A 24,271-nucleotide genomic window follows, 5' to 3' on the forward strand; every position below is an offset into this window, starting at 1 on the left:
AGGATCCAGCTGGGGCATCAGCTCTGCATTGAGCACTTGTTCCTGAATGCGCAGGAGAAAAGGTAGCTAAGGGTGTTGTCTTCTGTAATAACAAATTAAACTGGGCACTGAGTCACTGACTGCCCGCAGCCGTCCGTACCGGTCCTCTGTTGGGAGTTACCGCCCTTGCAGCAGAGATGGTGAAATACAGCGTTAAGCCATGCGGCTCAGCCTGTATTCCCAAGTTAAAATCAGAGCAGTGCACTTGGGTACAGCCATGGGAATGGTTTTAGCCACCGCACCCTAACCAGCCTACCTGTTGATAGTTATGATCCCTTGCTAATACGTGAAAATGCTAAGACAATGCAATGAAATCACAAAACATAAGAGGAGAAAGGAGTAAATACAGCATTATTTGAATTTTATACTAATCAAAATTGATATTTTTAGGGTTTTGAATTTCACTTGAATGATGTGATGAAGTTCTTTTAGATGTTCTTAATGGAGCTAGCCACTACAGTGTTTTTCTTTGCAGCAGGGTAATCCATAAAGCTGTACCAGATTTTTCTTCCAAGGCCTGTAGGTTATTCTTTTAATTAAAAATGCAGTAAATGTAAGTGCTTTTTTAAGTAAGAGAGTGTCGAAAATATTCTAAATACAACTCTTTGTTAGTCCAATGTACGACCATTTTAATTTAAAATCAACAAATGTTTCAGCTGGGTTTCCATAACAATTATTAGTTTTTAATTATTCCTGCCGTTTTCCCTGATTAAAATAGAATTATTATACTTCTAATTCTAAATCTAATTCTGTTTACCGACTTGGCATGTAGAATTGCTTCTCAGCTTCTTTCATGAAAGGCACTGTAATCTTGGAAAAGCTGGATGGCTGTTGCATCGATGTTTCTTCATCTAGATTGATTTGGAAAATACTGGTAGAATTTTGAGCTTTTACTTAATGCTGGTCTAACTAACAACACGTTAAAGTATTCAAGCCTGAAGCTGAAGCATCAAGTTAGTTTGTGTGACATCAGTCACAACTTCGTGGTCAATCTAGTCCAGGATGTCATTTTTGGTATCATGTCAGCTAAATTAAAATTTATGGTTAGCTGTCATGATATTGGATGTGATTTAGCCTGATTTATTCTTCTCTATATGCAAATTCAAACCCATTCCAGTGTGCACTTCCATGCAGTGGCTTTCAATATCTTTTGGTTCCTAAAAACTGTTCCAGCAGAGGCGTGTACCCCTTGGGAGGAGTCAGTGGGCAGCATGCTGTGTACTGTAGCAGCTGTGGCTGTGCTTTCCCTGTCCCCTGGATTTCCGTGGGCTGCTGCAGAGACCACAGCTCGAAACCCACCGGACAGGCTGCCGAGGCGTTTGAACATGCGGGCTTGAGTTACCACTCCTGTGCCATGGCCTGGGCTGGCTTTAGTGTTTCAAGTTGTCACCTGCATACCTTCAGGTAGCGCAAGAATGGTCCTTGAGAATTATATCCTTTCTGTAGGATTTTATCAACATGTTACACTTGGCACAGCAAAGGAATCAATGAAGTTAACGTTTTGGTTTTTTATTTTTATGGTAGTACTAAAGAACTGTGTTCGCTGTTGTTCAGTTTTGTAATTTAATGCTTGCCTTAAATACAGGCTAAGTTAGACAATATGTACAGTGGGACATCTTATCTGTTCACACCATGTGGCATTCTTCTGAATATTTCCCTCAAACTCCCTTAATGAATTAATTGGGCAAAATCACCCAGAGCAGACAAAAAATTGCTTCATTTTGATGGTTCATGTCTTAAGTGATGTACACTGCAAGAAAATGTCTAAGTAGCGTTCTTATGGGATCAACAATTCATAATTCAATTTAGTCTGAAGTCACTGGCTGACAGGTTAAACTGAGAGCTGTCCTTATGTCTCCATTAATCTTCATCTGAAAGCTCCCTGGAAAAAATGCCAGCCTGGGGATGGCTTCGTTGCCGATAGGTGTGTTAGCAATCCTTGCTTTGCATTGATCTGCTCTTCAAGCCGCTCGCTTGAATTATGGGTTAATTCTGTCTGGAATTCTGCATAATTTTTTAATCTTGTTTCTTTTAATAAAGTCACTTGTCAGGGTGGTATCTGAAATAATGACCTTGATGTAGTACTGCGGGACAATAGTTAACTTCAGTTACGTGAGTGTTCATATAAATAATATCCCTTGAGTCTGGTGGGAGACAATTTCCATTACAGCAGTTCTGGGCTTTGCTCAGGTCTCCTATTTTAGCATTTAAACATCTTCCTTGTTAGTGGACATAGGATTTCTACAGGGGAAAAGAAGCTGGATTCTGGAAATATTGCATAAACAAATTATTTGGCAAGCAGGATGCTGCTGGGCTTTCCCTGCTTGTTAAAAGTTCCAGTAAAAAAAGTCTCCTGATGATACAGAAATATCCCAGAATATGGGCTTGGTCATAAGACACAGGGAGCCAAAGCAGGGCCGTGCCTTTTCCCTTTGAAGCACCATCCTGCCTATGTTTGCACTTTCTGCATTTTTCATGATGTATTGACAAAGATATGTTGGGCTAAGTTTCCTGAAAACAAAGGGGTGAATGAATAAAGTCTTTTTCTCTTTTATTCCTGAAACTGGTTATTGGCCCTTTTTTTTTTTTTTTTTTTCCCATAAGCCTGTTAGGTTAGGCTTTAAAAAAAAAAACCCAAACCCCAAACAATACAGTAAACCCCAGAGCGCCGGAGCAGGTGTTGCACACTTGTTAAGACAAGTATGGGACTCGCTTCCTCTTCGAAACACGGCTGGATGTCAGGCTTTAAGGAGGAAGATCAAAATGGAACTATTGAACATAAACTTAACAAGGTCGGCCCTGTGCCCTAAAGTTGCGTACTTACGTGCGGTGTTGTAAGAAGAGCAGGTTATTAACCTTGCTGAGCTCCCACGAGCACATACAAATCCCCGCACAAAACCTTCCTAGAGTTTTCCTGGCCTTTTTGCTCATTAGGAAGATTAACTGCAATCCCTTTCTTTTCCCCTTGCATTCCGATATTCCAGATCTGGTTAGCTGCCTTATGGACTGGGGTTTTCTCAATGCTTTGTGCCTTGAATTAAGCACCAGCTTTTATGAATGGCTCCACGAGATGCACTTGTATTACTCGGCAGAGTTGGCATGGCTTTCTACCTGCCCACAACTAAATGATTCTTGTGAAGATTTTTCCCTGCCAGCGTTACACAACTCCGTGTTGCAGTATTGGTTAAAGCCATTCAGGTAGCCTTTTTTTTGGCATATCAGAGATGCTAAGAAAAGGTTGCAGCACATTAAGTGCATGCTTCCACGGGGCGCCCCAAGAGTTGTTTGACTGTAAGTGTGAACCCAGCAGCCTGGGATGCACGTGGATGCAGGTTTGGCCAGAGCTTCCTGCATCTTCTGTGTAAACAAACTTTTTTTTTTTTTTTTTTAAATTTCATTTCCATGTTCAGATTTCACCTGGGGCATTTTTCCTTGTTGATGTGGAAGCTGTCAGCAGACACCTCCACCTAATTTGTCAGTGGGGCTGGTGGAAGCTGTTTCCCTTGAAAAGTTCAGGGTGCCCATTGTGTAGAATGTTTTGCAGTCACGCTGTGCTGGGTAAAGTACATGGCAGGGCAGACTTTGCAAGCTGAAGCGGAAAGGTACCCTGCAAAGGCCATTATCCATTCCTTTACATGGTTGGTTGTTTTGGTTTTTTTAAGAGGCAGAGAATACATTCAGGCATGTTAAAACCTGCATGAGAAGTGATAGCGGAGTGCCTCCCTCCTTTCCCACAGCTGGGTGTAGATAAGGTGCACCAAACCATGTGTCTGGCTTCTTTTGTTTGCAGCCCTCTCCCACAGGGGCTGCTGCACAGCCTCTGCTTTGAGATGGAGAGGGGCAAGGTGGGCGAGGGGCAGTTTGCTTCCTTTCCTCCAGCTGTGGCAACAAGCAGAACTGGTACCCATGGGCAACACCAGTGCCCGTCCCTGTCCCCGTCCTGGGGGTCATCCCCCACTCACCACACTGCTTGCTGCTGAGCCCTAAATCGCTGGGCCGGTGGTGCATGGAGCCCTTTCCCCGCCCTGCCACCCCGTCCCAGGGAATGAGGTCTGCACCAAAAGCCACCTTCTTCCCGCTGTTCCTCCATCTGGTCAAATCACTCAGACTTTTCCAGGTAAAGCAGAGCTCACGGTGAATGGGGGTGGTAGAAACTGGCTTCAAACCACATTTCCAGCTGTAATATTTTATTTGTTTCATTTCAAACGCGTTGCAGACATGTCTGGTTTAAATTACTTCTCCCTGCTGTGCTGATAAGTGGTCAGGCTAAACAATATCCCACCTATTAATCGGTGCAGCGGGATTTCGGGTGATGCTTGGAGGAGCGTCACTCTTGTTTTGAACATTAAGTTACTCTTCAAATGTTTTTATCATCTTTAAAAGCTATTTACTGCCTGTGTACATAATTATTAATCAGTAATTAAATGAACCCTGCAAGTTGGTGGATCTGTCTGAAACACTGTGAATAAAGGAAGCCCACCAGGTTTCTGTATCTTTTGTACGTGTAAGCCTCCTGAACAAACGACCTGACAGAAATCCCACAAAAATGTCACAGTTAATGGACTTACTGTTTGCTACACCATATAAGATTACAGAAATAGAGGTGGCTAATTGCAACCTTACAGATGTCACCAGGAGGACGGTGTAGTGGATGCTACAGCCTGTGAGGGCTGAAAGGAGGGGTGATTTTTCTCCAGCCTGCGTTGTCTCTGACTGTCAAAGCAATGAACACTTTTTGCAGAGAAGGAAGAGTGTTTGGTTGCTTTTTGGGTTTCCTGCCTGAACGTAGCTGCTGTGGGAATTTCAGGTATTTAAAAAAACCTGTATATAAGATGTTAAAAAAGGTGTTTTCAAAATGTCAGAATGCTTACTGTGAGTTTCCTTTGAAGGACTTTTTGGTTTTTTTTCCTTAAATGGAAAAGTGAGATGTGCTGCCTTGGGACTGCTACCTGGGGCGATGCTGGGAACTGGCAGCCGGGGAGGGGAGCAGGCGCTGCTGCCTTTGCTTCATCCTCCTCCTCCTCCTCACTAAGGCTGTCAGGTCTCCTGGGGCAGAGCAAGGAGAAGGGGAGGAGGAGGAGGAGAAAGGAGGAGGAGAAGGAGCCTTCCCCACAGCCAAACCCTCGTGGGACAACCCCCGAGAGAAGGGCGAGTGGTGCTGGCTTTAGAAGCTCACACACAGCCCAGCTGGTGGGGGGACTGTGGGCCAGAAAAGGGTGCCAAAAATGACCACTGAGGAAATGTTTTTTAGAAAAGTCAGAGAAATAGCATCTGGTTTCTCTGTTCTTTGCTCCCTTTTACCTTTTCTTTTTTTGGTGTGAAAGTTATGTGCATGAGGCAAAGAAGAATTTCCTATTGCAATTCAGAAATGGCAGAAGCAGGGCTGAACTTTTTGGGTTTGCGTGCGACACTTCAAACCTGATTACTTCTTTGGGGGCCTGATCCAAAGCCCATTGAATTAATTTGCCACTGATTTCACTAAGGCTTTTGGGCAAAGTGTTTAAGAGAGCTGTTATTTCTGCAGGCGGGAGGCTTGCTGGATCACTCGTGTGGCAGCTTGTTCTGAGTGAGACCGGTATGCATAAGCTCAACAGCTTCCTTTTGAAGAAAAGGATGGTGTCAGCACTGTGGAGGGAGACACTTTTTCTTCCCCTACCAGACCTGACGTTTCTGCCCACCCTTGGCGTAGCCAGAAGCTGGCAGCCTCGCAGACAAGAAGCAATCGGCTGTGGTATCGCAAAAAGGAGAGCATTTGTGTTGCCGAGTGTTGCAACGACCTGAGGCTGCTTGGAGCAGCCCAGGTTTTGCGCAACAGGGACCGACGGAGAAAAGAGTGACTTTACCTTCTTAGGGAGCTGAGAGCAGCCGGGCTGGCTGGCAGAGGAATGAAGGAAAGCATCGCGCTGCTGAGGGCCGGCACAGAAGCGGGGTGCAGCGAAGCCAGAGACCTTTTAACAGCACATCACCAGTGTGGTGCACCAGCGCAGCCTCCTTGCAGTGGTACAAAGCCTTCTTCATGCGGCTGGCGCTTACGCCAGCAAAACAGTGCTTTTGCTGGAAGAGCTTACTCTAAGCTTGTTTTTCTTTTTTTTGGGGAAAAAAAAGTCTTACTATAAGTCATGTCACAGTTTTGCTCCTATAACTGTATTGCAGTGGCCTCTGCAGGCATAACCAGAGGCCATGCTCCATCAAATTTGTGACTGACATAGCTGTGGTGGCAAATATTTTTAATGTAGATCTGGCCTCAATTTTGAGACTGCTTAGATTCCTGCACCGCACAGAGCTGTCTTCCCTCCTTTAATGTACAGAAGATAACTTTTTGAGAGAGACTTTGTAGGAGTTGGTTGAAAACTGTAAATGATAAAAGTGCAAAATATTGGCTTTTTTTCCCCCCTCCTCCTCTTTTCATGTACATATGTTGACTCTGAAAAGTGGTGGGAAAAAACCAAGTAAATAAATGGAGGAGGGAATTGCATTTGAGATATTTTGATTTCACTCTTGCGTGTCCTTAAGAGATGTGCAGCCCATCAGTGCTGAGTGATAAGGTGATGGTTTATGAAGGGAAGACTGTCTGTAATGACAAAACACCCAGAGGTCACCAGAGCATCTGTAGGGCAGACTCTGTACTAGCGGTCTGAAAACTTCAGCGGTAAGGACCTCTGAACCAGCACAAAGAATGCTGTCTTGCAAAAAGAGGTGCAAAGGCTGGTGCAGCACTGCAAAACCAGGGAGTCTTTGGTTAGCTCAGTTGTAAAGATGACCTTTGCTTCTCTCTTGTGGCCCCTCTTTAAAGGGCTTCCCTTTAAAATTCCCCTTTAAAATGGCAGTAGTCTTCTCTTTGTCTTGGACGTATATCCACTCGCTACAAAAAAGAAGTTACTCCTTCTACCCGAGGTCTGTAGGATCAGCGTAGAGGTACAGTGAGGCTGCAGCTGCTGGTGGAGTAGAAGGCACGGGAGAGTCACCTCTCCTGGTGGCTTTGGCACAGGACAGAGGAAACATGGATTTCAAGAGGACTGAAATTCAGGCTCCCTGATGCTATTTTTAACATTCATTTGAGTAAAAATTACTTTTGTCTGGTAACACAGTGGGGGCTGTGTGCATACAGACAAAAATGGTGCTGGGAAATTACTGGGCACGTGTGGTCCTTTCCTGCAGCTTGGAGATCACTCCGTTTGTCCGACAGGTGCCGTTCATGTGAATTCAGGAACTGTTGTGAGCTCAGGTGGGCTGCATAATTCACTTGCAGTGTGGGCATAGGTGAATATGGTCAGTGTGTCTGCAAATACACCGTGTGTACATTTACTGCAATTTTTATTTTCATTTGAGCTGGGAATGATGCCACAGAAAATATCAGTAGCTTTCTCACTACTAAAATCATCTACCACTCTTTAAATTTAAAGAGGAAACTGGTTATTTTCTTTTAGGACTATTTTGGGCCACGTAGCAGCGTGAAGCATTGAAATGATGGAATGACACTTACAACTGCTGAAAATATCAAGTGCTGTGTAGATTTACTGTGTCTTCATTTGGTGGTGTGGCTGATATTTCACCAGCCTGGCATTTTTGAAGAGGTACAGCTATTGTTTTGTGAGAGGTTTGCATTTCTAATGCATGCTTTAAAATTCCTAAAAAATCCCACTTCATGCTTTAGCACCGTATTATATTTCATTTATGTGACTATACCCCACAGTAACTGCTACAGGTAAGAAAAACCATGTCTTATAAATATTAAGGTAGAACATTTTATTAGTGACCTTCTTTTATAAAAAAGGCATTGAACCAGAGCTGACAGTAAGCAGTTTTCCAGCAACGCTCTGGTTGTGCTTCACTTGGGCGGCATCTGTAGAGCTGGCTCTAATAAGTTGCTCTGCTGGGTGACTTTCCAGTAATGTTTCACTCCAGGCTAGGCAATCAATTTTTCTTTTCTGGTGAATGGCTTATTCACTGAAATGTGGTTTGTGAGTTTGGGACAGCTAAGAAACTCTGGAGCCAGTTATAAGCAGTGGAGGGCCATAGTCAAGTGATACTGCATCGTTGGAGCTCCCAGGCAGGATTAGGCAGACACGTGGCAGGATCCGAGGCTCTGAGTGATCGCTACAACTACAGATTTGACTTAAATTCACTCAGCATTCTTAACTGAAAACTTAATTGTGAGACAGACTACTGAAGAAGAAAAAGAGTGGCTTCCCCACCCTCACCGCTGCACATGTGCATGCAGCCGTGTGCTGCTTTCCATCCTATCTATACCCAAGAGGATGTCACTCCTCCAAAACCAGGGAGATACAGATGGAAGTCCTCTGTCTGATGAGCCCAAAATCTCCATTTTTCACCTCTCCTGTGGGACGCACCTTCACAGGAGGCTTTCTTGAGTTACTATATTATTGGATGTTCTTGGAACAGGTGTCCTCAGTTTGTCTTGTAACTAGTTGCTTATGCTTTTTGTATCATCTTTAAATATTGAGGCACTAAGAGAAAATAAGAGCCTGGTGGTGGAAAATTCTCACCTAGGATTTGGAAGACCTCTCCTTGCACCTTCTCTGGTGACACTTGTTGAATGGTTTTCTGAAGAAGAACTGAAGCTCTTTTTGGCATTCTGCTCTGTAGGATGTCAGGAGCTCGAAGGTACAAGACCCACAGCTGGTCATCTGGCAGTGCTGGCTTTGCACTAATTGCAGGTAGCTTATGTGTGCCAGCAACAACATTTTACCTTTATTGACCATAGTTTGCAAAGCCAGAGAACTGGAGCCAACTACTGTGGCTGCCAAACTATAGAAGATCAGTCCAAAGCATCAATATGTTACTTTTTTCATATTGCTCAGGAACAGCTTGAGTTTCACATCTTTTGAAAGGACGAGCTCTCTCCCTTGATGCAACTGTGCTCCCTGGATCCCACTAAAGTTGGTCAGTTCGTGAAATCCAGGGCAGTAATCATCTGAACAAGTCAGCTGGATCCACTGGGGTCGCTTGGTGCACAGAGCTGCCTCTTTGCTACGTGCTTGGTTCCCATTTGACTGCAGTTTTGTTATTCCACAGGCAAAGTTCAAGCTGTCTAAGAGAATTAATTGTGCAAAACTTGGGTAGTCTTCAGTCCTTGTCCATTGACACTTGTCTGAGAGAGAGACTGCCCTGGCTTGTTCCTTCAACTCCCGGGGCCAGCGCCAGCTGGGGACCTGCCTGCTGTGCATCTCTTGTCATGGGAGATTCCATGCACATGCTGGGGGCTGGCTGCTTTTAGGCAGGTCTCTGCTTGAGCCGAGTACCAGGGACTGCTGCCTGACTTGAGGCCATTTGTGAAGGGGAGAGGGAGCGGGAGGAAGGCATAGGCTATTGTAACCTTGCCTTGCTTGTTTTGTTAGGATGAAATTACTATGAATACAACTATTTGAATTTATGATTTTTTTAACCTACCCTTTTCTGCCTGTGAACATAAATCACATCCTTTTGTAGCCTCTTGTTTTGCCACATGAGACAATCCTGTTGTTTTCACCTCTCAGAGTGAAGCTCAATGCTTCATTGTGTCTGCCTTGCTTTTCTTGAAGGTAGTCTGGCCTGTATTAACCTTTGCCGTGGATGACGAGGATTGCACATGTTATTCCAGATGAGGTCAATGTCTTCTGTGGCAACACTGACTCCTGTTTCTCCTGGGCAAGTCTTGCTTGGTGCATCTTTTGATTACATTTGCTTTTTCATCATTTTTATCACATCGGGAGTTTATTGTCCTCTGGGATCAATACAAGACAAAAGGTTTTTCTGTACTGTGACTTTTTCTAGCTTTGTGTCATCAGCACAAGTCACTGGTACATTTTTTACTTTGTGTGTCATCATTGAAAACATTAAAAAACCTGGTTCCTTTAGCCAGATAATTCTGCTTTCAGCACAGCCTCTTTGCAAAGTTTCTTATGCATATTATAATTCCTATGCCAGTTTTTGTCATCTTCATCTTAACTAGTAGTTTCCTGGAAAGGTATCTTCTGCCCTTTCCTCCCCTGGAAAATAGGTCATTTTGCTGGAGAAAGCAGAGTAACATGCCACAACCCATACTGCATTTTATTCGGTTTCCCGTTCCTTCCCATGTCATTCCCTGTTCTGTCTCTCAGATGTGCTCTCCAGCCTTGCATGCCATTGAGGCCAGACAGATGGATATGTCATTGCTGGGATCACTTGTTCTCCAGTCTCGGGCAGGATCCTGATCCACGGGTTTTAATCTAAAAATTCTTGTCCATATCCCTGTGGTTGCTTGCACTGCTTTTCTCATAGCTTTGGGATGCAGATTCAAAACTCCTGCTGACTGTCACATTTTGAACGCTTTGATTTTTGCTCCTCAGATACCTCAGATGTGGTGATTTACGTGCCTTGCTCCCCCATGCCCTTACTGAAAATGAAGGCATAACATTCATTTTATTTTGAGGCCACATTCAGGGCTTGGTTCAGTGACAGGCTTCAGCTTTCCATCACAAAGCCTCCTTAGCCTGATTTCTGGTAGTTTTGGCTTTTCCTCTCAAAAACATTTGCCGATTGGTTGTCTTCCCCACTCCATGGCAGGGCTCTTTGCTCCTTGGCCTGTTCCGGGGGTGGGGGGCTCACCCCCTGAGCCCTGAGGGTGTCTTCCCCCGGGATTACCATCCCTCATGGGTTTTGCCCCCTCTTAATTAAAGAAGCAACACCCAGACTGCGGCCTTTGGTGTTGTGTGTTCCTGCCGTGGGGAAGAGCTATCAGCAGGAGCTGTGTCAGGAGATGTGATGTGCGAGTTGTGACTAAAACCGGTAGACCCAGATAAACCTAACTGCAATGTGGATACATCTCTGCGACAGCGTTTGAGTGATCAGGTTCTGTCAGGACGTGCAAGATAAAATCTGAATGCTTAATTTAACTTCGACAGTGCCAAGCTGGTGCAGACCAGCCGAGTTTTGCATGGATGTTTTCTTTTTTTTCTGCTGGAGGAACAGCAAGGTCTTATACTATGGTAATGCTAGGCTGAGAAACCTGCTCTGTTGCGGTTGATGCCATCACACTAGGTGAAAACAGCAGCCATTTGGTCATATGCTCGCTTTCCTCTCCTCTCCTCCCAGGCTCTGAATAAACAGCAGTTGTAATTCCCAGTGTTGGGTTTTGTGAAGCAGGGCTGCCTCTTCACCTGGGGCTCCTTTTTGTTTCTCCCGTCCCCTCCGGCAGCACCAGTGGGAGCACTCAGTGCAGGCTGAGGCTGGCAGTCCTATTTTTTGGCCTGGGTGAACTGCTGTCCCAAGCATCTGCACCTCGCCCTGTCCCACTAACATCTCTGCCTGGCCCTGTCCCGCCAGAGCAACCAGACTGTGGTGTTGCTGACACACCAGGCAATAAGCTCTCTTATTTTCAGGAAGAATGGGATGTTTAACGTGTGCTTTCTGCTGGTTAAACATGGCATCCCTCCTTGGAGTCACCCAGTGCCCTTTTAAATCGGGGATATGGCCATCTTGGGTCTTTCTGCAGCTGATGAGAGCGCTGTATTCACACTTCACAGAGGAAAAGGAGCTGTGGGAAGTATCTCTGGCTTGCCCGGGGTGCACATGAGGCAGGCTGCCGGGCAGGAATCGAGCCCTGCTGCTGGCGCGTCTCCCCCCTAGCCCGGCACACTAGCCCTGGCAAACAATTTCAGTGAGGGCTGAATCCTGTGAGGTACTGATTTAAAGGTAGGAGCTCATGGGGAGAGAAACTGGTACCAAAACATCTGCAAGGCATGCTATAAACTTAAAAGGACATCCTCTGTTTCAGTACTTTTCCTTATTATGCTTCCCTTGTGGCCTCATGAAGGAAGTTGTTACTTTTACGTCCTTTCTACTAATTATAAAGCATACTTTAAAACGGTTTTGTACCTCATTCTCTGTCAGAGTGAGTGCAACGAAAATGTGAAAGCTGCTCTGATCGTGCGTTTGCCCAGTTTTGATTTGCCACCTGTTTTTCTGTAGACCTCTGGAATCCCTCCCCGGTACTTAAGTTGGGGTATCTAAAATTAGATACTTGTCTTCATATCTCAGGCACTATCTTAATGATCTGTGTGAGGTCTTCAGCACTGCTTGAAAATCAGGTTATTCAGCTCTGTGCTTAAGTGAGGATACACACTAAATGCTTCCTCTCCAATTCCCCCTCCCCGAATTATTGGCCTTAATTTTTTTCCACAGCATTTTAATCCTTCACATCCTGCCTCAGCATCTGCCTGGTCACTCAAGCCAAGAGTTTCAATTTTTATCGCCGAGACTGTGGCACAAGGTGATTCTTCTGTGCATGAACAGTCTGCCATGTCCCACTCCGCTTCTCCCTCCTCCCTCCTCCAGCTGCCCATCCTCAGCTGCACGGTGAGAGCTCTGATGGATCAGTCTGGGGCTCTGTCTCCTGGTCTGAACAGTTTCTTGTTAATTCTAAATAAAGGGGTTTTTTAAAGCATTTGGCACGTCCCATCCTCATTGTGTATCAGCAGTTTTCTGCTCATTTGGCACAACCGTGAAGTTCTTTTCAAGCAAAGTGTAATAACAATAATGTATAACCTAAAGGTAAACAAACAAACCGCACCTTATTTTTATTTCAGCTGCATTTTGGGCATTCTTTTTACTTTTTTAAGTAACACATAAATGCACATGCAGTCCTTGTAGCTACCTTTCTCATTCTCGTCCTTCATGAAGGCCAAGTGGGCTCCTTCTTCCCTGCAGCTCCCTCGTGACTTAGTGCTGGCTGCAGCTCCCCGGAGCAGGTTATAAAACCCCTCTGCTCCCAGGACGCAGTGCGCAAGCTGCTGTTCATCTGCCCCACAGGCTCCAGGGAGTTGCCCTTGTGGCTTCCCATAGATTTACTTGTGTCTGATGATCTGAAATTAGAATCCTTCCCCTGCTTTGCCCTTTTCTGTAAACGAGTAAAACCTTGCAGATTTCCCCTAGGGAAGAAAAGGGGATTTTCCCACCATTAAAAATAAAAGGGAGGGGAAGGAGAATGACTTAAAAACACATTCAGATACTTGTAAAAATGATTAAAAACCAAACAAACCCACAGCCGTGTCAATTATTCACATCCCCTTGTATAAATATAGAGACCCTGAAGAGGGGCTTTCCCTTGGGCTACCTGCTCTTATCTTCCATTAATTTATTACCAAGGCTCCATGGTGCTTTGTCAGTGCCGTGCTTCTGGTTTTGTTGTCTTTAGCTGGGATTTGGGGATGGCTGACTGTCAGGTATATGGAAGTTTTAGGTCTGGTGGACCTTCCTCCCTCCCTCTCTTTTTGCCTTTTCTTTCCTCCCTTAGAAATTCTCATAGGTGTGGTGCTACAGCTGGAGGAACAAGGCTTCCCACATCTTTCCTTTATGAGTTCTCCACAAAGAGAACGTGGGTTTGTTTTTCTTTCCCCTCCTCTTCATCTGGAACGCTCACCCAGCATTGTTCTCCTAACCGTGACAGACACGGAGGTTGCGTGTTAGTGGGACAGCTGCAAAGAGGTTTTGCAGTTGCAGCTTTGCTGACCAATTCTTGCTGATGTCTGGATGGTCCCTACAACCTTGTTTGTATCCAGCCCTGTCACAGAAAGCCATCTCAGACAGAGATCTAGGTACAGAGCAGCCTCCCTCCCTCCCTCCCTTCCTTCCTTCCTTCCAGCCACCCACCCACCCACCCATCTCCTGTGGGTTGCAGTGTTTCATTTTGTGGAGGGTGCCCCAGGGGCATGGGACGGGAAGAGCCAGAGTTGTCAGCACACCAGGACCCTGGAGCATACTAGAGCATTTACCTTCTTCTCGGGGTGGATGATTTGATAGATTGATTTTGGCAGCAATTCATGTTAACTAGAGGTAATACAGGCTAACAAAATGTGGCCTCCAGTTACAAATAAAGGGCCTGATTCTCCATCTCAGGAGACAGGATCGAACACTGGAGTTACAATGGCATGGAACTGGGACTGTGGGTGGGGAATACAGCCCAGAGCCACTGATTAATATTAAATAGTTTCTGTACGAAATGACTGCTGCTTTCTGTCTATGTGTATACATCCTGATGGTTTATGGTAGAATTACCGAGAGCTTCTCCAAGCCTTCTCAAAATGAGGATTTACTGAATGACCAACTGATCTCGCATCTGCAGTTGCATTTGGAATCTGACAAAAATGATGCATCCTAATATCAAAAAGTAAAAATAGAATTAAAATAGAGCTGTCATCCTTCTATCCAACTTTTCATGTTCCCTGGACAAGGGGATATACTTGCATACTAATTTTTCCTTGCTGGAAAGGAAGGGTTCTGCTTTGAAAAGGAGGTTTTAAGAAAACGACAGTTTCTGTATGTTTTTGTTCATTAATGTTCATGTCAGGTGACAGCAAGCAAAAAGAGAACAGGTGTGCTGTTTTGCTTTCCTAATCTCTTGGCATTGCAAACTACTCCCAGCTTGTGAAAGTCAAACCTCTCTTTGCTGTACCTAGAATCACAGGTAGCAGATGTGAATAACAAGGTGCTCCTTTAATATATTTTTCTTCCATACTATGCATTCATTTAATCCATTTGTGGTGGTTTGCTGTGAGCTTCCTCAGTTTGGATTGACTTAAGTTGCTGTGTGATTAGCCCTGTGGGAACTCCTTGGCCTGATTTTTCTAGGCACTCTTTTGTGGCTATGAAATAAATACAGCTGTGCTACTTCCAGACTTTCAAAGAACAAGAGGAGTTGCATTGACATATGTAGACATTGGCATACATGCATGCATACATGCATCACAGATATATATGTATGTGTGTATGCACACATGTTTGCAGGAGTCAGCTCTAGGAGTGAATATTTTGTCTTGAGTGTAGAAGTTCGAAAATCCTCATTTGATGTTTCTTTTTTAATGACATGAACTGTTCCACGTGTGAATGTTTGTAACTGTCCATCTACCCCGAGAGCAGTTACTGGTGAGTTACCGGTGGTCTGAATGTGCGGTCAGGTTCCCTCCTGGCCAGGCTCTGCTGACAGAGCAAGCGCCCACAGGAGCAAACCCATCCTGCTCGGGGAAGGGCTCTGTGCTGGGAAGCAAACCATCGAGCTGTGCTCGTGTTTGCTTCTGCCTTTCCTCCTGATGGAGAAACACGGACATCCCTTCTTGCAAGACCTTTTTGGAGGGAAACCCTTGTCTGAGGCTGCTTCAGCACTGCAGACCTCCAGAACTTCTGCTACAGCAGAGCCTGGGCTGCTGGGATGAACCAGGCAGCTTGGGGGCGAGGACCGTTCCAGTGTGTATGAATGGCAGACAAAGAGAAATATGAAAAACTTATATTCTTCTTGAAAACTATGACTTGATTTCATTTGGAAAAGACTCTACAAGTTGTAAAAGTTAATAGGAATAGAGCTTTTCAGGAAAGAATCCGTCAGTAATGATAAATCCTTCTCTTCTGGAGGAGCTGTGCGTGCATAGTCTCATCTGTTCGTGGCAAAGGATATTGCCAGCTCTTCAAATGTATGGGAATGTGGTGAGGATATGGATAATGCAGTATACAGCTGTAAACATCCACTCTAGATCTTCCCACCTTTTGAAAAAATGAATGCAAGAAGAGTATGTTTTTTGTTGGAGGAGCACAGGCAGTGTGTGGAGCGGGTGGCATAGATTGTTTCTCACAGAAGTGACCAGAGTTCGTTTCAGCTGGGAGCAGATTTTTCTGACTTACAAACTCCTCAAAAGCTGCTTCGGGATGGAAAATTTGGTAAAACGCTTGGCCTGATCTGTTTTTTTCTCCTTTGGACAAGTTTTCTGGGGCAGCAGCAGGCAGATCTGAAAAAAGATTTGGAGGTGAGGAAAGCACATCGCAGGGTTGCTTGTCGTGTGGTGGGATGCAGGTGGGAAGCCTCTTGCCTGTAGGACCTTGTTTGTCAGCAGGATTCCCATCTTGCAAATTATTGGCAGCTGGTATGGTAATGAGTCCATTTCAATATAAATGAGCTTCATTTTATTAATTTCTGCCAGCTCCTGAGCAATTCATGAACTGTTTTTCAGATCTCAACCAACAGCTTGGGGGAAGAGAGGGAGGTGGGGACTGGAGAGGGGAACATGAAGGAGGAGAAAGAAAATGAGAATGTTTTTAATTTCGAAAGGAGACGGTGACTCTCATCTCTTTTGAGAATCCAGCCAAGAGTGAGGATCACAATTTCCCCACCAAGCAGCTCTAATAACAAGAAGGGCATCTATAATCTCTCCCAAGGTTTTTGTTCCTTGAGACTTTTGGAAAAGTTTATAACTCAGAGCTCTGCGTGCTGTGTTGAGCTGATGTTTCACTGCCAGTGTTTGGCAGGGAGAAGGGGAAGTTGGTGGCTTGAGAGCTGGCTTGGCCAGCATACCCAGCTCTCAGGTGAGCCTGTGTTCTTGGTATCTCACAGGACTGGACCTTGAGCTGGTGTACTCGCAAGGGAGCTTGCCAGCGGTGTCAGGCCGAGAAAGGGCTGGGATTTGGTACCCACACGAGTGCATGCATGTGCGTAACTTGAGGGCTGTTCTTATGACTTGTCTTAGGTCTAAATAAGTGCAGACTGGTCTTCTGTATCCATGCCTAAATGAATGCAATTAACCCGATGATCCTTTCACCATGTGCAAAAATGCATGTAAATGCTCTGCCCTGCATGTCTGATTCGCCCTTGAAAAATGTTAATGAAATCCCTGCTTGTACAACCACCCTTTTTGTAAATTAGACAGTCTGTGCAGAGAAATCTTCTCTGAGGTCTTCCAGTTCTGGGCCTGTTCCCTGGGCAGTTGGGTCCCCTCTTGCTGCCAGGAGTTAAACCCTGGTTTATTGGAAGGTGCCTTTCTTGATAGTCATCTCCAGACGCAGGTGTGGTTTTGGACCTGAGGTTTTCTAGCCCTGCCTGAGACAGACTGACCTCAGCAGGGGCATGTTGATGTCTCTGGGGATTTTTATTGTACAAGGTGGTGGGAAGAGGAACTCTCCGTGTTCTGTAGTTTGGGCTGGTGGTGCTTGACTGGGTTTTTCATTTATTCTGTCATCATCAGATTTCATCATTCAAACTTGAGCACAGCATTCACATGCTGTATTGCACAGCGTTTCTTAGGTAAGTGATAACAGGACCTGGCAGAAGAACGTCCTCCTGTATAGCCGTTCCTGCTAACCCTTTGTCTGATTTTTTTTCTCTCCCCTCTTTCTCCCCAGGTTTTTGGCATATAGTCATAGACTCTGACGCGAGAGTAATGGAGTCGCTGAGTGGCAGGTGCTGACAGCTTCTGCAGTCCCAGTAACTGTTCATTTTGGTATCATTTGCAATTCTATACCTCTAAATGCCACAGCTCTCTTGGGGAAGGTTGCGCTGGATACTAGTACTGCCTCAGAAGGTACATGTGTGTCCATATATTTTTCTTTAGGACTTTGCTGTGTTGTATAATGGTTCGCGGGAGGGGAAAAAATGGATAGCTGCATGTGGTTTATGGTTACACCCGTTTAGCAATACAAAGGCATTTGAATGGCCATCAAGCAGCTCCTGATGACATCCCATCCTCCCTCTCTCCTCCTTACTTGAATAGCCTGCAGGGCCTTTTTGGAGCCCATCCCATGATTTAACATATGCGAGAGCAGCTTACAGAAAAGAAATGGCTGCTTAAAAGGTTCTGATTTGAAAACAATTAAATATGCTGCTGGAGTTTCCGAAGAAACTCAAAGGCTTACTGTGGAATTTCAGCCTCTCTCTTGCCCTTTTGAAAAAGCACATTTTAATTACAATAAAATGTGTATGTTCACACTTGGTTATTAGTCTTGTACATTTTTCTATGTGGTTCTTGTGAGTTCAGTAAAAGTCTTTGTTGTTGGCTGGCAGATTTTAGCAGAAGTTTATTTCTGTAGGCTCATTGCTTGCTGTGGATTTAGTCATTGTTCTGGTTCTCACAGCCTTCAAGCTCCACTCCAGGAGAAAAATACAGATTTGTCACCAGGACCTCCCACTGGAATCTAATTTTAAATTTGCAATCTGTTGTCTTGTGAGGTGCTTCAAATTTGGTTAGAAAATTAATACATTTCAGATTTTCTTATGGAATCTAAGGGCCCACTTTTTGCAAGTTTGAGAGTTAGTACCTTAGGTTTAATGGAAATGATTATTTTGGGTTTGTAATTATTTTAAGGAATGTTTAATATTGGGGTACAGGAAGAGAAAATAAAATGACTTTGCAGAGAAAATTATATTCTTTTGAGGGGGCTGTCATCAGCGGTCATCTAGAATGTGATCATCTTTGTGTGTAACCATTTCATATAAGACTCATCCAGCAAAAACTCAGCAGTTCAGCTAGAGGTCAGTCTGCTTGTCTAGGGTAGCTGATGTAGGGAACACTTTTTTCCAAAGTTTTCCTGCAGTTCGTGTTCTCCCTGTGGATATCCTAATGTTGATTTCAAACTTAAGTTTTGGTTTAAAAAAACAAACAAACAAACAAACAACTCAAACCCCTGTACTGTCTCTTGCTGTGCAAGCTGGCTAAAAGGTGACTTCCCTGGACCCTTGAAGACTTCCACAATTTTCCACATTTTCCCTGCTCTGAACCAGGAAGGAGCAGATCTGGGAGAGAGAGCCCTTTCCCAGAGCAGCTGGTAACTCGATGGTCAGGCTGCCTCTTGAGGATGTGGAGGAACAAGGTGCCACCCCTCATTTGCCTGACTTGGGCTGCAGATACGAATCTTGATCTTCCGCGTCTTCAGCAAGCAACTGAGTCACTGAGCTGGTACCTTTTCCAGGAGACATGCCTGTCTCCCTGCTTCAGCTTTCAAATCTCTCTGTCTCGGAGCGGAGGAGCCTTTCATCAAAAGCAGTCTATTCCCACGAAAAGTTTGGGTTTTGATGAATCAACATTTTCTGCTGAAAAATGTCCAACTAGTTCTGCTTGCAGTGCACGGTCTGTGTGTGCTAATCTCTGTTAGCTTCGGAGAATAATTCAGAACAGATTTTGACACATCGCAATCATTGGTCGAGTGCAACAGACCTGTTTAAAGCATCAAGATGTGTCACACTTGATTTATGTTGTATCCTGGTGGTACCTTGATAGGTCTTTAATGGTCACCTTTGGATTCAGTGGGTGAGCTAACAAGGGGAGCCTTTGTTCTAACAGCATTTGCGTGCAACTTCCATTAACATTACTCATTTTCTTAATTTGATACAGATTTTTTTCATTGTGTGCGCTAAATTCAGTTAAGCCATAGACAAGCAGCATCTGGCAGTCCTAGCTGGAGCTGTGTAAGACCTTTCTGCCCCAGGGTGTCTGCTGCTGCCCCTGGCAGGGGGAGGTTGGGGCTCCCCTTCCCTGCCCAGTGCCCGCTCCTGCTAGCTGAGGATGCCGGCATCTGCTTCAGTGCGAATTCACATGCTTCAGGGCTGCCCTTCCACGTCTGCCTGAGCTGACCTAACAGCTCACTGCTGCCCCAAAACGAGGGAGGTGCCACTCACTGTCCCCTCTTCCCTGGCTCCCACATTGCCCTCCAGCCATGCTGCCCTGTCCTCGCCCTGCTGTGTCCCCAGATGGGCACCCTTGTGCTGCCTTTGGCACGTGCGAGTTCAACTCACTGTCTCAGCAAAAATAAACTAATTAATAAAGTCTTTTTGTTTGTTTCTGGATTTTTTTTCTGCTGCTTTAGTGGACTCAGCTGCATGAGCACCTGAATTGGTTCAGAGTAACTGGTGGAAACGCTGAGCCAGGAAAGCAGAAGGGAGGCGAAAATGGGGGTGAGAAGGTGGGATGGGGGTCCCTTCCAGGGGAAGCCGTTGGTCTCGGGCACCCCACAAATGGTCACCCTCAGCTTGACCCAGTGGGGTTGACTGTCTCCACCTGAGGCGGGCTCAGCCCGTTGTGTCCTGCATCTCCCAGGGGAGATGGCCTCTGCCTGGGGATGGTGGCGGACCACGGGGATGTCACTGTCTCGCGTTGCTCTGGCTGGATTAGCTGCACCTTGTCTGCTTGCAGCCCTCTTGCACCCACCCGGGCTGCAACCTGTTGCTGGGGAAATCAGTGGAATTAGGGTGAGGCCTCTTGCTGGGTGCAGGAGTGAGGTATGGGCTAATGCAGGATAGATAGTCGTCTGCTGGATTTGCAAATGTGTCCTCACCTAAAGAGCCAATCCATGGAATTAAAAAGGGACAGATCTTTACTTTGAAGTCTGACACTTCTTGCCAGTATCTAGCAGATACTTCTCATTGTGTGAAATCACTCAGTAAACATTTCTGAGAAAAGACTTCCCTCCTCCCCTGAGAGTGTTCGCAGCAGCGTTATTTCCTTACGGGATGCAGCCTGAGCTGCGGCTCCTTTCCTTGCCAAGTCGTTTGTGCTTCTGTTACTTTTTGGCTGAGTGAACTTTTGCCCGATGTGCATGGAGCCTACGTCGAGGTGGTGGCACGGGGATGCTTTCTGTAGCTGCACTGCCCAGCGTTTTCATCACCAAGTGTGCCTCGCTCTGTGGTGTGTTGGGGATGTTTCTGCCCTTCAGTAGCATTTCCTGAAGGTAAAGAACTCTTCCATCATTCAGGGTTTCAAGAGGACTTTTAAAACTGTTCTTTCTCCTTAGATAGGTACTGAAGTGATGGCTGCATGACTGGAGGCTGGGGACGAATGGCTGCATGCTCTGATGGGCTTTGCAGATGTGGAAATGCTGTCGAATGCAGGTGTGGTTAGCAAGAAACTCAGAATCAAAGCAGCAAAAAGCATTACCCTGAGAGGATTTCTTTTGCAAGATGAGCAGCGTTGAGGTCTGGTTTTACACAGTGGTGTGGAAGACAAAGTGCACATTTTGTGTTTTAAAATGTTTTAGATGCAAAAGGTAGCTGACATTTGTTTTTCAGTTCAGTCTGTATCAAAGAGCTGTAGCTTTTAAGGAATAATAAACCCTGTCTAGGCATTTATAATGCTGTCTTTTTTTAAATTTTATTAAAACTTCCGTCTCTTCTGTGCATTTATGTTTCTAAACAATGCATGATAACCAAGTCTCATGACAGTCAATTGGAGTTCTGCTGTTGATTTCAGTAGATGCAGGGTATTTCCTGGTATAGTTTACTTCACATGCGATTATATTTATTTTAGATGCAGAAATGTCCAGATATTTATGGAGGTGCCTGTTGCTCCAGCACTGAACAGAATTTTAGCCTCAGACACAACCTACTTAGCTGGGTAGAAGAGTAGCAAATGCAGTCCTCTGATTGTGGTCGGAAGTATCACTGCAGAAGTTCAGTTCTACCCTACGTGCCCAGGGCAGCCTACAGCAGAAGCTCTGTGCCTGTGTTTAGCACAATCAGTTCCTTGCTTTCTATGTAATTTATGTAGGGCTAATTCAGTTCTGCACAGGAGCGATAGTGTGTGTTTAGATAGCGAGGGAGAATACATGGTCACATCAATTCTGCCAACATCTGGCTCAATACCCATTGGCGCATCCCGTCAAATGAGAGGAAGTTGCCCCAAGAAATTAAAAACTCCAGATTATTTTACTGTCAGGGCAGCTTTTTTTTTCAGCCAAGACTAATAGAAATACCTCAGAACAAGGAAGTTTTTTCTTGGAATTTCTGTTCAATATTTATGAACTATTTATCTATATATAATTGTCTTGTGTGTAATTCAGGATCTCCTATTTACTTTTGAATCACCATGTTCTTTAACATTTACTTTTCTCCTTTGTCTTCTTGCTCTTTGGCCAATACTACTGATAAAATATTTCTGACATTTGTTGAGTGAAATCACAGATCTCAGAGTGTTTTCCAAGGCTGAATCCAGGTCATCACTCCCACCTTCTGGATGGGAAACCTTTTTCATGGTGGGGCATGCACAGCTGAATAATGCAGGAGGCTAGGTATGGAGATGGAGACAGAAACCCAGTCCCCACGTTCCAGCTCGGTTTTCCCTTTGCTAGATCAAAGCGCTTAGATCTAGCTATCTGCTTCACAGTGAGTAGGAAGGAAAGGTTATTTTTGTATAGTCTGAGTCACTCATGCTAATTGATTTTTCATAATACAGCTTTCTTGCGTGGGGCTCTCTGTACCTGCTTAATGTTGCACTGCTTTTTTGTTCCAGAAATCAAACCTGTCATTAGCCTGCTGCCGAACAGTTGAATTTGTACTTTGCTATTTGGTGCTTGAACTCGCAGTTCCTAGCAAAAAAAAAAAAGTGCAATCTCAGATAAAGGTATATATCCATCTACTTTTTGGCATCTTGTTACATGCAGATCAACAATAGCTGCTGATTTTTTGAGTTTGTGGTGTTGGCTGGAACTATGAAGCTAATGCTAAGAGTCAAGCAAACGTCTGCAGCGCACAGACTGCCAGTGCATTTCGGTGGTGAACTGGCTTCATTCACACCAAGCATCGAGGTGCAATCCTTCCCTCTTCTACACTCTTCGTTTACACAGCTATTGTCTGGCTTTTTCCTACATACTGCTTTAACTGAGCTGTATTTGTAAGTTTGCTGGTATGGTCATTGGCTCACTTAATGAATTCTGTGGGATTAGTTGCTGCTGTTACAGCATGTCCTGTGAGACCCGGTGGAAGCTGTGGTGTAGGTTTCTGGACAGGTTCATTAAGAAAAGAAAAAAAAAAAAGCCCTTTTGGGTACACTGGGGAGTCCATGTGTCTTCTTGCCTGCATGTTTGATTGCTGCCTTTAACAGTCCCCACTCTCTCCCCTTGCAGACCGTGACACCATGGGAAACGCGGAGAGCCAGAGTGTGGAGCATGCCTTCTATGGAGACAAGCACACCAGCCTGGGCCGCAAGCACACTTCCCGCTCGCTTCGCCTCTCCAATAAAGCCTCTCGCCGGACACGGCATGCTTCTTCTGGAAAAATCATCCACCGTAACTCAGAAGTGAGCACCCGCTCCAGCAGCACCCCCAGCATCCCCCAGTCCTTGGCGGAGAATGGCCTGGAGCCCTTCGCCCAGGAGGCCAACCTAGAGGACTTTGGAAGCCCCATCTGGGTGGACCGTGTGGACATGGGCCTGCGGCCCGTTTCCTATCACACCGACTCCTCCGTCACCCCCAGTGTGGACAGCAGCACTGTCCTCACCGCCGCCTCCGTCCAGAGCATGCCTGACTCGGAGGAGAGCCGGCTCTATGGGGACGAGCCGCCCTTCCTGGCAGAGGGTGACGGCAGGTCACATCGATACGCGGCCAACGGGACAAACTTCATGGAGACGGCCAGCTTCAAGAAGAAGCGCTCGAAATCAGCCGACATCTGGCGTGAGGACAGCCTGGAATTTTCACTTTCCGACCTCAGCCAGGAGCATTTAACGAGCAACGAGGAAATCCTGGGCTTGGCCGAGGAGAAGGACGCTGAGGCCACCCTGGGGACGGAGGCCAGTGGTAGCCCCCAGCCGCTGGTTGCCTGCCAGCGTGCCAACTCCATGAGCGACTTGTATTCCCCCAAAACCACGAATGCCACTGTCAATGGAGGCCCGCGAAATGCCTTTGGAGGGTACTGCCGGAATTTAGTGTCTGACATCCCAGATATTGGCAGCCATAAGATGGTATCAGTTACCACTGAGGATGCACCTTCCTACAGTAATTACAACACGCTGCCCTGTAGGAAATCCCACTGCCTTTCCGAAGGGGCCACCAACCCACAAATTAGCCATAGTAACAGCATGCAAGGCAGAAGGGCGAAAACTACTCAGGTAAGGCACTTTCCTTCTGTGTAAAACGGAAGCATGTGGCATTTGCTAAGCTGTGTCAGTAGATAAAAATATTCCAGGTTCTTCCAGGCTCTGTTTTCCTTCAACACCCACTTTCCAAGAAGAGTGCTGTATGCAGGAGAGAGCTGAACTAACCAGTCTCCAGAGCTGGCTTGATCCCATCACTGCTCCCTTCCTTATCTGCAGCTCTGGGCCTTTTCCATTCCATTCTTCACTGCCTCTGGAAAAGATAAAACTGCTTTTGCCAGCTAAAGATTTTCCTGCGTGTTTTGCCGTGCTGACAGTGCTTTTTTTTCCAGGGGAGCTGCCAAAACCAATCACTCCACTTGGGAGCTCGCACACATTGGTTGTGTCTGCCCTCTCTGCCCTCCCTGCCCTGTCACCCTCCGCTGCTTGCACCCATGCAAGCACTCCTTGGCTTGCTTTCGTTGCTGGAGGCAAAGAAGAAATGAGTGTTTCCCCTCCCCTCTGCTGTGAACACTCACTGGGCTGAAATTTCACTCTTCTAATTAGCTGATGTCCACATCTGTGCAAAACGCCACCCAGAAACAGTGCTGTCCCCTCACAGGAGACTGCTGGTCCTGCAAGCTGAGGTGCTCACCTGC

General features: G+C 45.6%; 1 protein-coding gene across 11 annotated transcripts in view; it reads left to right on the plus strand.

Moving 5' to 3' along the window:
• Positions 1-24,271, plus strand: part of TIAM1 (TIAM Rac1 associated GEF 1) — a 195,190-nt gene that overhangs the window by 86,980 nt on the left and 83,939 nt on the right. For 6 of the 11 annotated variants that reach the window (XR_008730828.1, XM_055701606.1, XM_055701600.1 and 3 more), the window contains one exon: positions 22,669-23,648. Coding sequence is in view for 10 of the 11 variants with exons in the window: in XM_055701600.1 (XP_055557575.1) it covers positions 22,669-23,648 (980 nt within the window). In the remaining variant the exon portion in view is untranslated. Of the gene's footprint in view, positions 1-12,201; positions 12,376-17,181; positions 17,361-22,668; positions 23,649-24,271 lie in introns of all 11 variants that reach the window. The other 5 variants (XM_055701603.1, XM_055701605.1, XM_055701607.1 and 2 more) reach the window with 2 other exon arrangements.

This window comes from Falco cherrug, chromosome 2 (genome assembly GCF_023634085.1).
Source record: "Falco cherrug isolate bFalChe1 chromosome 2, bFalChe1.pri, whole genome shotgun sequence".
In the NCBI taxonomy this organism is placed as follows: domain Eukaryota; kingdom Metazoa; phylum Chordata; class Aves; order Falconiformes; family Falconidae; genus Falco; species Falco cherrug.